Source organism: Pogona vitticeps, chromosome 3, assembly GCF_051106095.1.
Source record: "Pogona vitticeps strain Pit_001003342236 chromosome 3, PviZW2.1, whole genome shotgun sequence".
Lineage (NCBI taxonomy): Eukaryota > Metazoa > Chordata > Lepidosauria > Squamata > Agamidae > Pogona > Pogona vitticeps.
Genome location: NC_135785.1, coordinates 11,662,826 through 11,676,278, shown reverse-complemented (window position 1 = coordinate 11,676,278; position 13,453 = coordinate 11,662,826). Strand labels below are relative to the sequence as shown.

Below are 13,453 nucleotides of genomic sequence, written 5' to 3'. Positions count from 1 at the left end.
CTAGTCGTCTTGGGGGTATTTACCCAAGCTTATTTACTTTAAATATATGTAATCGACTTTGCAGACTATGTTCTACTAATTGACACTGAATAATCTAAAAAAAACAGCAGTGGAGTGGTTTCAGTGAAGCTCTAATGGTGCATAATATATGTGCATTTGGACTAGCTTTACCTCATGCACAGAGCACAACCAGCCCAGTATATATGGAGGAACTATGAAATAAAGAGAAATGTTGGAGAAAACAAAAGAAAAGTAAGGAACAAAGAAGACAAAAATGTGGCGCCTTAAAGACTAACTGCTATATTTTAATGTGAGCTTTCATGGATAAGTCCACTTCCTCAGACACAAGAGTGAGACTACATGGCAAATATTAATACTGTACCATGTAGGCAGATAGATATATATGTACACACAGATGCGCGCACACTTAATGTGTCTCCACATTTGTGTGTGTGTGTACGCGTGTGTGTACACCTATACTTCTATCTGCTTAATGGAGAGAGAAGTTTCAATATGTATCAAGGTTACAATATGAATTGTAAACCGGTGGAGAATTTGCAGCTGTGTTACTATATACAATACAGTGGCACCTCAACTTATGAACGTCTCCACTTGCGAACGATTCGAGTTACAAACGGCTCCATTCGCAAAAAGTTGCTTCAACTTGCGAATGGAGCCCTGACTTACGAACAAAAAAAAAGAAAGAAAAAAGAAAAAAAAACTTTCCTGCCCTTTTATTGACCTAAGTTCACCTTAGGTCAAAAGAAGAAAAAATAAAATAAACTCACCTCCTAGTGGCAGAGTACAGATTAACTGGCTTTGCATTAGTTCCTATGGGAACTAATGCTTCTACCTATGAACAGCACCTTGACATACAAACAAAAAACAGCCTGAACAGATCATTAAATGGTTTTCAGTGCATTCCTATGGAAACGTTTGCCTCGACTTACGAACTTTTCAATGTATGAACGCCGTTCCAATATGGATTAAATTCGTAAGTCGAGGTACCACTATAATCCATTCCTTCTTTTATCCGGAATCTAGTACTAATAAATTAATATGAGGTACTCCCAGTGTCCAAAGTGCTTTATATGCTTCTTTTAGTCATGATAGCCATTAGGTGGGTTATTTAACACCTAATGAATAGGAGAGGTCTGAGATCTGAACAAGGAATTTCCCAATTCATGGCTCAGTCTCCTAGTCTTCTTTCAGAGGGAAGATGTGGTTCCATATACCATCTTTACCACAGACTTGATGTGAAAGTTCTATAAAGAAACTGGGACCTCTTTTTGGAGACAGTAGTGACTCTCTGTGCTACAGTAATAAAGTGTAATTATGCTCTTGATTAGCATTGCTTGAATAATGGTTGTTGTGGCTTTTTCGGGCTCTTTGGCCGTGTTCTGAGGGTTGTTCTTCCTCACATTTGACCAGTCTCTGTGGCTGGCATCTTCAGAGGACAGCACTCTGTGCTCTGGCAAAACGTTAGGAAGAACAACCCTCAGAACACAGCCAAAGAACCCGAAAAACCCACAACAACTATTAGATCCTGGCCATGAAAGCCTTCGCGAATACATTGCTTGAATAGTTCAGCAGGGGGAGACATAATCCAATTTAGTCTTTGGCAAGTAGAAAGCAAGCTGTTTTTGTTATGGATGATACCATTCCATTCATGACAAGATTACCGTTTCATTTTAAATGCCCTTTCTTTTTAAGTTCTTGAACTATTCTTCTGCAAGCTGTTGCTGCTGCTATTCCAAAATGTCTCTTCCATCCAGATAGAGAACGGCCTGAAAGATAATGACATTAAACCTCGTGTCTCCGAATGGGAAGTGATTCAGGAATCTGGTATGAAGCTGAAGCCAATGTATGGACCAGGATACACTGGCATGAAAAACCTGGGCAACAGCTGCTATATCAACAGTGTTCTACAGGCCATTTTCAGCATCCCTGAATTTCAGAGAGCGTAAGTTGTCCCAGGGATGTTTTGTCTAACAGCTGAGCCGCTGACAAGTCTTTGCTGATATAAATGTTCAAGTGCGTGACTGGGAGAAGAGGCCAAAGCGTCGTCTGAGTTCTGAACTTTCCAATGACAAGCAGTATTTAGATGTTTTTCTTTCTTAGAAAAGTTACTACCAAGAGGTGGTTCATACATTATGCGGTGTCAAACTCCAGTCTGTTACTGGATTTATGCTCAATAGGGTGCTGCAGTTATAATATTTCTCCATGTATAAGACCATACTTTTGTCTAAAATCTTTAGAATAAAAATTGAGGGTCGTCTTATACACGGAAGTAAGCTGAGGAAAGAACAAAAACAAGTGGAAAGGAAAGCAGGGATCAAAGCGATCCCGCAGGGCTTTGATCCCTTTCCCCCTACACTTGCTAAGCCCCACTTAGATTTCTTAATTTTGGGTTAGAAAAGTGGTGGGCATCTTATATATGGGGTGTCTTATACACAGAAAAATACGGTACAGTAATTGGGACTCCCTGATAAGCATTTCTATTTGTTAGCAAAGTTTCCTTGTGTTGTCAGTTTTTTGGTTTTTTAGGTGTACACCTAAATGAATAATATGAAATGACAAGAAGCACTGGTTCAAGTTTTTTTTAACTGCTCTGCTTTCCAGGGATTTTTTTTCCTCCTCAAGCTTGTGCCAGCCATCTTTTTAGTGAGTGAATACATAGAAATTGCCGAGTGCTACAGTGTGAATCCCATGAGAATCTCTTGATGAGAGTGATTAAATATTAAATATTTATTTTATCCCTTCCCGTTCTCATATTTACTAGTTTATCTGACTACAGATTAACTGCTGGTTTCATTTCCTTGTTAATTGCTGCTAAGTTGCTTCTGACTTGTGACAACCATATGAATTAATGACTTTCAAAAGGTCTTGTTGTTAACAGCCCAGCTCAGGTCTTGCAAAGGTGTATTCCAAGATGTCTTCCACAACAACGAAAGTTTCCAATGTGAAGCAATCTGTAATCTTTGATTATTTCTTCTCCCTCTCCCACTGTTTTCCCTGGACAGGTATGTGGGAAACCTTCCGAGAATATTTGACTACTCCCCTCTGGACCCAACACAAGATTTCAACACACAAATGTAAGTGGATAGTTTGTGTTAAAATAAGTTTGTGTTGGGTTTCTCTCAATGAATTTGTCTCCCACGTCGTTTACTTTGGTTTTAGTCCTTGCAGTGCATGCAGAAAAAGTTGATTGTATCCTTTATATAGGGGAAGTCAGTCAATTAACTTCTGATTCAGTGAGAAAGTTCCTTTTCAGATTCGTTTGCTGGCAAAATTTGTAGTGCCAGATACTCAAAACAGATCTGTCTTCTGTGATAATCTTTCATTTTAAAGGTGAACTATCATGTAATTCATCATATACAGTGCTGCCTCGACTTATGAACGCCCCTACCTACAAACATTTCGACTTACGAACAGCTCCGCTCACAAAATTTTGCTTCGACTTGTGAGCAGAGCTTCGATGTAAGAACAAAAAAAGGCAGGGGAAAAAGGCTGGGAAATTCAAACCGTTGGTGGTGAAGAGGCTGCTTTTTTGTAGCTCTTTCACCCGAACGGTTAAAGCATGGGTCAGGGAACTTTTAGAAACTTCTGGGTGGGTTTTGCAGGGTGGGTTTCGGCTGAGGGGGTGCTGTGTTGTTGTTTTTTGCAGTCCCAGCGTGGGGATTTCTCGATGTTTATTTTTGGGTTTTTGTTTTTGTTTTGTTTTTTCCAGCCTTCGGGGCTTGCTCTATTAATTTTTGGTGGTTGTTGTTTCTAAAGCCCCAGCACCTTCCGATGGGGCTTTCCATGTGCTTTATATTATTTTTTTGGTTTTTTTTAAATGCTGGAATGGATTAATCCCGTTCCCATGCATTTCAATGGGAAATGGTGCTTCGACGTACGAGCATTTCGACCTACGAACACCATTCTCTAATGGATTAAGTTCGTAAGTCGAGGCACCACTGTAAATGGAATTGAGCATTTGCTAAATTGAGCATCTGTCATTCTTATGCGATCTAAGTATTTTGATTTTATTCGTGTTTTGATATAACCAACTGAGTTCAAGAATGTCTGTTTTTATCTGTGATCTGATTACTGTACATTGCCAGGGCCGATCATCGAAGTAATAAACCTGAATTGGATTGTATTTCTGTCAATGACGACTGACTCACAAGTTGAAATTTATCCTGATGAAAGTATCAGTGAAAAAAAAAGTTTGTCTTGTGAAGATGGATAGCTAAAATGTCACAGAGTGAAGGTGTGATGCAGATCACACTTGGAGAATAGAAAACCAAGATAAAATAACAAGGATGCAAAAAGACAAAGAGATAAGGGGCTATTAAGGTTTTTTAAACATGGAGGATTTAGAACAGATTTCAGCACATCTTTGGCTCCACAGATCAAAAGTGCTATGTATTAACGGACCCTTGGGCATCAGATAAAGGACCTATTGAGTTTGCCATGATAGCCAACCTAATGTATATTCAAAAGCCACAAGCAACATCTGGGAAAAATAAGTTTTTCCCCAACAGTTTAGTATGCAGAGACATGTTGCTTTTGGTCTTAGTGGGAGGGTATGTAGGCATAATTAAATTTTTTCACCTATCTTATGCTTTTCTCCTGAGCTTAGGTGGTTTGTGTTACTTTTAATATATGTCAGTTCAAGGTTCTTCGGCTGTATAGAAGTTTCCATGGGAGGTAGGAAGAAAGATATCTAAAGTGTTTTACTCCAGTCTGGTCACTGGGGAGTTGCTTTTTGGCGTCCCAGGAACTGCTTCCTGAGAATTTAGAAACAACAGCAACAAGCAACAGGTTTGCCCTGTTGTGCTTCTGATAGGATAGTCTGTTGCTCAGGTGTGGTACAGTGGTGCCTCGCATAACGTTTTTAATTGGTTCCAAAAAAAAACCTTATGCGAAAAAAACTTTATGCGAAACACCATTTCCCATAGAGATGCATTGGAAACCGGTTAATCCGTTCCAATAGGCACGGATTGCTGTCCTTAAGCGAAAAAACCCATAGGAAACATCGTTAAACGATACAATGTATCCTCCATTGGAATGTATTGTAGCTGACTCAATATGTTTCAATGGCTTTGCGAAGTCAATTTTTGCAAAATTAAGTGTGTCATAAAAGGGTCAAAAATGGTTTTAAATGCTTGGATTAGCTTCTGCACCCTCTAAAACGGATGCAAACGTTAATTTGGCTTTGATCTGACTTTTCGTTAATTAATGGTGAATTTTTTCCCCCCAACTTTTGACAGCTGTCAAAATCTGACAGCTCCATTATTTCCTATGGGGGAAGAAAAAATTCACAAAAAATTAATGAAGACTCAGCAACTGTTCTAAATTCTTGGGTTCGTTAGAGGACCCCCTAAGTTGTGTGCAAACCTGATTTGGCTTTGATCTGAACTTTCGTTAATTTTTTGTAAATTGTTTTCTCCCCCATAGGAAAGCATGGAGCTGTCAGATTTTGACAGGTCCATTGGTTCCTATGGGCCAAAAAACAAAAATTCACAAAAAATTAACGAAAAGTCAGATCAAAGCCAAATCAGGTTTGCACATGTCTTAAGGGGTCCTCTAACGAATCCAAGCATTTAGAACCGTTTTTGACCCTTCTAAGACACTTTTTTAATTGAAAAAAAAAACATCGTTAAGTGAAGCAGGGGACCTAAAACAAAAAACGTTAAGCGAAGCATGGTCCCAAAAACGCTATGCGAAAATCGCCCATAGGGAAAAACGTTATACGAAGCACAATCTGACTCTGAAAAAATAAACGTTAAGCGAAAAAAACGTTAAACGAAGCAAACGTTATGCGAGGCACCACTGTACTTGGCAGTTGCTAAGTAAAAGCAAATGCACCCATTTCCCCTGTACATATTTTGTTGTATAATACAAATAATTATGTATAGTGAGATGGTTGCAAGGTGGTTTTCTTGGAAGTATCTGAAAGAGCATTGAGAAACTTTCTTTCTGTTGAAGATTGCACTCCGGTAGTGGCTTGTTCATAGCCAGAAATGAGCAGGGCCTCCGTTTCTCTCTGCGTGTCACCCCTTTTCCTCCCCATAGAGTAGATTGCCAGAGGGAGAGATGAATCACTTGTTACTAGAGAGCTGAGCTTGCAAAGTGCTGTTGAAATTAACCAGCTGCTCTTCTTGATCAATAAAAAGCCTTGCTTCTTGTTTTATTAATGGTACAGTATTTCATAAAATATTAGGCATATTAATATGTGTAAGTTAAAAATAAGATGTATACGTTGATTAGAGGACCTGGGCTCAGGTGTCTGTGCTCTAAATTTTGCTCAGAATAGTCTAGCTACTGTTTATGCTTATTGTCCTTTGTACATTGCATGTCACAATATTTTAAGCTTAATTGGAGTGTTGTGGTGCTAGAGAACACTCGCTTTTGTGGGTTTGCAATGCACGTGAACAGACAGGAAATAGTTGACCTTATTGTCAACTTTCTGCTATTTCTTTCTTCTTTAAACATAGTAGGAAGTAATGTTGTCTGCTTTCTGTTTCCTCTTTCCCTATCCTTCACCCTCTACTACAGGGCTAAATTGGGACATGGCCTCCTTTCAGGCCAGTATTCTAAACCGCCAATGAAATCTGAGCTCATTGAACAGGTGATGAAAGAAGAACACAAGGTAATTGACACAGCATGTGCAGCCTTGAGAACTAGGTAGAAGAGGCAACTTGAGAAAAGGGAACAGGTGTGAAGGATTGTGGCTGGGATGTTTCAACAACACAATGGCCAAAGCCTTGTTGCACACTTATGTAAAAGGCTTAACTTCTGGTGGCAAATTGCCATAAATTAAGAAATCTCCATGGACATTATTTGTTGCGTCTTCAGGCACATGACATAGTGTGCCGCACGTAATAATGCCTATGGACATTTCTTATCTTCCAGCAATTTGCTACCAAAATTTAGCACCTTTTGCATAACTGCGCAACAGCTGGCCAGTGGTCTCTTGGAAAGTTATTGCCATTGCATTTTGCATTTCCTTAGTAAATTTCTTTGTGGAGTCAGAGAGAACCGACAAGGGCTTCTCTGCCTTAGGTCTTCACAGGGTACACCTCACTAAAAAGTATTCTGCCTAGAGTGGTAGAGCCTACCAGATGGGCGGGATACAAATCAAATCAAATCAAATCAATCAATAATAATAATAATAATAATAATAATAATAATAATAATAATAATAATAATAATAATAATAATAATAATAATAATAATAATAATAATAATAATAATAATAATAATAATAATAATAATAATAATTCCATTCCACTGTATCTGAGTTCAAAAAGCAGCAGTAATGTGTCTGTGAAGACCTTTGAACGTGGCCTCTGTGTGATTCCACTTCAGTGGTTCCCAAACCTAGGGCCTACGTTATTAATAGACTTCAAGTTTCAGATGGCCTACCATTGGTTGCTCTCATTGGTAAGTCATCTGCCCAGATATACTTAGATTTGGATTCCTGCATAGAGCAAGGGGTTAGACTCAATGGCCTTATACATCCCTTCCAAATCAATGATTCTATGAGAGTTGGACCTTCTGAGAGTTGTAGTCAAAGAACATTTGAGGCTGTAGTTCAAGAGTGCAGATGTAGGGTTATGATCTGGTTTTAAACTGATATAGGTTCCTCCTTCATGTATGGTTTGTGGTGTGTGTGTGTGTGTAAAGCCTCATGTTGTTTGTAAGATGCTGTGTGTATCTTACAAACAACGAGCAGCTTTATTTAAATACAATGTTGAAATGTTGTTAAATGCAGAGGTGGGCAATTTCCAACCCTCCACATAGTATTGAACTAAATCTGCTCATTGGCTATGTCAGCTCAGGCTGATGAGATTATTATCCAGTAACATTTAGGGGACCATAATTTGTCCACCAGCAGTCTAGTATAACAGGTATGAGTCTTAGGCTCACATGTTCCGCCCCCTTTCCTGAGCTCCACTTGTCTTGACACAGTTTCAGTAAAATGGCCTTAAATCAGAACCTTAGTTATTTTTTGTTGAAAATTACATAGTCCCAAGTTTGATGTTATCATAGTAATCATACTTAGCAGTTTGTCTAGAATTGTTGAACCTACTAAGCCATGATCGAGTTTGTTTTCAGTCCTTGTGAATTCTGGTGTTTTGAGTCTGAGATGGGAGGTCTGCTGGTAGATCTTCCGTGTCATGTAATTTTATCCTCAGTTCAAGACTAAAAACTCCTGGTATAGATGTACCTAAAAAACAGCTCAGTGCCCCAGGCACAGCAATGTACCTGGAACCCAGACAAGCTGGAGCATTTAAGACCTGTCCCTAAATCTAATTAATTAATTAATTAATAACAATAACAAGAGACCCAGTACAGGATTTTTATTAACTTCTCCAGTTGATTGAGGCTTAAGCATTTTAAAATTTATCCTTGTTTTAAAATAAAGAGATCTTGTTGCTTTCTGGCAGTACCACTGCAGGACATTAAGATGCTTGGTTGAGGAATGAAAAAGTGAAGATTTTTAAGGCTCCCAACTCTATGGGCTTGGCTTACTATGGTGCTATCCAGCTTAGTTCAGCCTATGTCCAGTTAGTTTTATTGCAGCTGTTGCCCTGAAATGTGGAAACTCCTGACAGATTTCTTCCTTCTTTGTAAAATTCTCCCTTTATGGAGATATATTTGGAACAGAATGGTCACCATGTAATAGATACTAGAGATGCAGTAGCTAGAGAGGAATTTTTGTTCCTGGAAGAACTACTTGGGGGTAAACACAGGGGTTTATTTATAGCTGGGTTGGGAGTCTAATCACTAGGTAAATCAATTAAACTTTGAGTTTAGCAATCCACCAGAGTGAGTTTTAGTCAGCTACGGCAAATTTTATTTGGCTAAACCAAGTATTAAGAGAGATGTACTGTCTATTCTATAAAGTTTGTTTTATAATAATCATCTTAGAATTGCAGAGCTAGAAGTTCTGAGATGATGATGATTACAAAACAAACTATAGAAGACATGGTCCATCTCTCTTATTGCTTGGTTGAGCCAAATAAAATTGCCATAACTGACTAAAACGGACCCTGGTGGATTGCTCAACTTAAAGTTTAGTTGATTAACCTACTCATGTGTTCCTTCTTTAACAGAGGTTGAAGATAAAATGTCACAGGCAATATTTCTTTTTAATAATGAGATTTCCTTGATTAGATGTTATGCTTCCGTGCACTCTGACCTTTCAAAAGGCTACGTAGCATTGCATATCCCAGTTTACAGAGAACAGCAGATGGCTTTAGCAGACTAGAGGAAGATGTGAAATGTTTTGACATGCCCAACTGTTGTGGAGAAAGTGAGTGCATTTTGACTGTTACCCTATAATAGGCCTAACCGTATGTGTGAAGACCTAGACAGCTGCCCTGCTTTATCATCCTTCGAAGTCATATCCAGTTTTCAGCCGAAAGCACACTGGATCACCACTTTTCAGTTTTAATGCCGTCTCTATGAAACTGAAACGTACCGTATTTTTCGCACCATAAGACGCATTTTTTTGCCCACAAAACAGAGGGGTGGAAAGTCTGTGCGTCTTATGGAGCGAAGAAAACAGATTATATTTTCCTGTTTTCTTCTCCTAAAAATTGGTGCGTCTTATGGAAAGGTGCGTCTTATGGAGCGGAAAATATGGTAGTGACGATTAGTGTCAGTATTTCCCTCTAGTTTTATTTCAGACAAATAATACCACATCTGGTGTAAAGGACTTTTGGGCAGATTTGTACAAGTGTATTCTTGTCATTTTGAATGTGGAAAACACACACATTGCATCTTGTCTGTTAATACTCTTTGTAAAGCACTGTTGTGTTTCCTAATTTCTTGCATGTTTTGGAATTCACCCGGATGGATGTCATAGGGTGCCTCCTGCCTAAAACATTCATGGCAGAGATTTAATGATCTGGCCCAGTGTATTTTTAGCTAAACTGTTTTGCAACTGTTGATGAGGGAAGCATGCCCAGAATTTTTTTTTCACTCTCCCTTTCTCTGTGTATAAATACACACGACAATCTGTGTGCTAAAAACTGCTTGTGCAGTGCAGGAAATAATCTGGGTGAGTGGAGGATGTTCCTTTAAAGCAAACCTTATTAAAGTGGGCTGCCAACCCAAGGTGGGAAAGTGAGATTGGTACAGGAAATCCGGAGGGAGCTGGTGCAAACAGGAAAAAGAATAGTGTTAGGCTGTAACTCCCTTGTCATCCTGAATGTACCCAGGTAAAGGATAGAAGGACATGAGACAGGTCGTCCTTTAGAAGATGTTAGGGCTAGGAAGTACTGGATTTATCCACACTACCATCTTAAACCTGTATAATAGCCATTCTCCCGTGCCAAAGAACTTCTGCGTGCTCTGGTCCATGGGGTCACAAAGAGTCGGACACGACTAAACGACTAAATAACAACAACAATGAAAAGCAACAGAAGATTGGCATTGGATGAGACTGAGTTTTCAGCCAGTTCTGCATTAATTTTACTACAGTGGCCACCCAGATGCTCTGAGAAATGCTCTCCATCAGCACAGGATGAAGGCAATAACTCTCTATTGTTGCTTGCCCTTCAGACAGTTGGTCTGCAGAGTTACATTGGCTCCTGAAAAAGCAGAGTCTGACAAAGTGATGTCTCGAAGCTCAAACGACAGAGTGTCTTTTGGTTATTGAGGCTCATGACCCTTGAAAGCCTCACCTTACATTGATCAACTCTTGCTCTTAAAACCATTCAAAGCCACACATGTACATGTTCTCAGTCCTTATGTACATCTATAATTTAGATTATTCTTTTGGATCAATCATGACAGCTAAAGCGTTGAAAAAAGTTTTGTGTAAGTTAGGTGATTGTTTCATTGTTATTTTTAATTATTTTTAATTTTAAATAAAATTGTTTAAATTGTTTAAATTTATTTTAATTTTTAAAAATTATTTCTAATTTTCCCTGTTCTGAATGGAGCAAAGCAACACACAGTATATAAACTGCTAATAGAAAGTCCTGAACAAGGTCGCTGTAAGTCAGAATTGATTTGATTAGACACTATTATTATTATTAATAAAGGATCCCCTGATTGTTCAAATCGATCTTTTTCCTTCTCTTTCTCTACTGCCTCAAAATTGATAACATGGAAATAGCAGTCTTCAAGGTTTCCTGAGAAAATGTTGCAGGTTTTATACAAAAGATCGTGATCACAATATGGTTTCCGTCATATTAAATGCAACATTTATTACAAGAAAACGGTTACTGCAATAAACTGTTTTCTGCTTCCTTCTGTAGCCTCAGCATAATGGAATTTCTCCTCGCATGTTTAAAGCTTTTGTAAGCAAAGGGCATCCAGAATTCTCCTCCAGTCGGCAACAAGATGCACATGAGTTTTTCTTACATCTTATAAACCTAATAGAGGTGAGCAAAGGTTTACTGCTATTTGTCCGTCTCCTTCCACATTAGAAAACAAGCAAAAATGTGCCAGTCTTATATATTAGTTTTAGGTATTTTTTTAAATAAAGTACCTAGGTGTATATATATTGCCTTTGCAGATTTATATGAGCAAGGATGCTGTGTCCTTGCCCCAGCAAGATAGTGATATAAATTTGGAAAGCAGGGGAAACAACAGGAAAAAATGAGGATTACTCTTTCATTCTTAGCAGAAAAACATTCCTGATTTAGCTGAGCTTGTTTCCAGTGACTAATTTAGCTAAAATCAATGCAGTTCCTTTTAAATAAATCAATTGGAAAGCAGTGTGCAGTGCCTTATCATATTTAATCTTAAGGGAACAGCCATGAAATAAATCTAAAGAAAATCAATGCAGATGTCTCTTAAACTGAATTTCGAACAGTGATGAAGGAGAGAAATCATTCTTTTACAAAGCTTGTTTCTAGAACATTGATGGCAAGAGTGATGAGATTTTCCCATTCATGGAAGCAGTGCACAACACTGCAAAAATCATTTCCATCATTCAAATGTGTCAGTGTCACTTGATTGTAAAATAGCATGTGCTTTACAAACTGTGATGTGTAGCTTGTGTAGCACGGACAAGCATCGTGCCATGGATTTCAAAGACTGAGATTCCAGGTTTCTACAGAGAAGAGACTGAACCATCTTACTCTCTAGCTGGTCCCAGTGTTGCTGATTTTCACAAGCCCAGTCTTGCTGAAATGAGTCCCTCCCAGAGCTTGGAAAAAGTACTTTTGTTGGTCTAGAAATCAGATTCTTCTGGCTATGTTGGCTGGTGAATTTGGGGAGCTCAGTGTTGGGGAGTTCAGTGTTGCCCTGAACATTAAAGGAGGCTCATTAGCAGCCCCACCTCTGGGGTTGTAGTCAGTACAACAGAACTTCCTAACCAAGAGCACAGTTGTAACAACTTGAAAAACTGACCATATTGCCTGGGGGATTCTGGGAGTTATAAGTAAAAAGTGTAATGTATTCTCGAAGGCTTTCACGGCCGGGATCCAATGATTGTTGTAGGTTTCTCAAGCTGTTTGGCCATGTTCTGGAAGTTTCTCTTCCTAACATTTCACCAGTCTCTGTGGTCGGCGTCTTCAGAACTCTGAAGTTAGAACTCTGTGTTCTGGTGTAGTGTGTTTTCAACTATCCCACACACTACTCCAGAACACAGAGTTCTAACTCCTATCCTCTGAAGATGCCGGCCACAGAGACTGGTGAAACGTTCGGAAGAGAAACCTCCAGAACACGGCCAAAGAGCCCGAAAAACCTACAACAATCAAACAGTGTAATGTTTCCTAGCTCTTGGCTAGCATCTTATTTTCAACACTTGGCAGCCTCTGGAGAAGTTACAAGTAGGGAATAAAATAACAGCCCTCTCCTTTGTTTTCCCCCTAGTTCTTAATACAGTGGTGCCCCGCTTAACGCTTACCCCGCTTGACAACGAATCCGCTTCACGATGAAGTTTTTGCGATCGCTTTTGTGATCGCAAAACATTGTTTTAATGGGCAAAAATCGCTTTACGAGGATCAGTTCCCTGCTTCGGGAACCAATTCCTTGCATTACGATGATCAAAACAGCTGATCGTCGGGTTTTCAAAATGGCCGCCGGCTGCTCAAAATGGCTCCCTGCTGTGTTCTGGAAGAAATTTTTCGCTGCACAGGCATGGAAAATGGCCGCCCTATGGAGGATCTTCGCTGGACGCTGAGGTATTTAGCCCTTTGGAATGCATTGAACCGGTTTTCAGTGCATTTCAATGGGCTTTTTTATTTCGCTTGACGAGGATTTCGCTCTGCAGCGATTTTGCTGGAACGGGTTATCTTCGTCAAGCGAGGCACCACTGTATCTGGAGATATATTGTCTCTTGATACTAAAGCTTACCTATTTAGTGATGGTGGCTAATAGGTACTGATAGAAGTGGGCCTTCTCCTAGGCCCGCATCAGGGTTTGCTCCTTCCCTGTCCTGTGCCGAAGCTGCTGCCTGCTGCTGTGGCAGTATGTAGGCTCAGCACGTGCTATGCAG

General features: G+C 39.4%; 1 protein-coding gene across 3 annotated transcripts in view; it reads left to right on the top strand.

Moving 5' to 3' along the window:
- USP13 (ubiquitin specific peptidase 13) overlaps positions 1 to 13,453 on the top strand; it is an 86,719-nt gene that overhangs the window by 56,286 nt on the left and 16,980 nt on the right. For all 3 annotated transcript variants that reach the window (XM_072996232.2, XM_072996231.2, XM_072996230.2), the window contains exons 8-11: positions 1,776 to 1,963; positions 3,024 to 3,095; positions 6,547 to 6,640; positions 11,265 to 11,390. In XM_072996232.2, the coding sequence (XP_072852333.2) occupies positions 1,776 to 1,963; positions 3,024 to 3,095; positions 6,547 to 6,640; positions 11,265 to 11,390 (480 nt within the window). The remainder of the gene's footprint in view (positions 1 to 1,775; positions 1,964 to 3,023; positions 3,096 to 6,546; positions 6,641 to 11,264; positions 11,391 to 13,453) is intronic.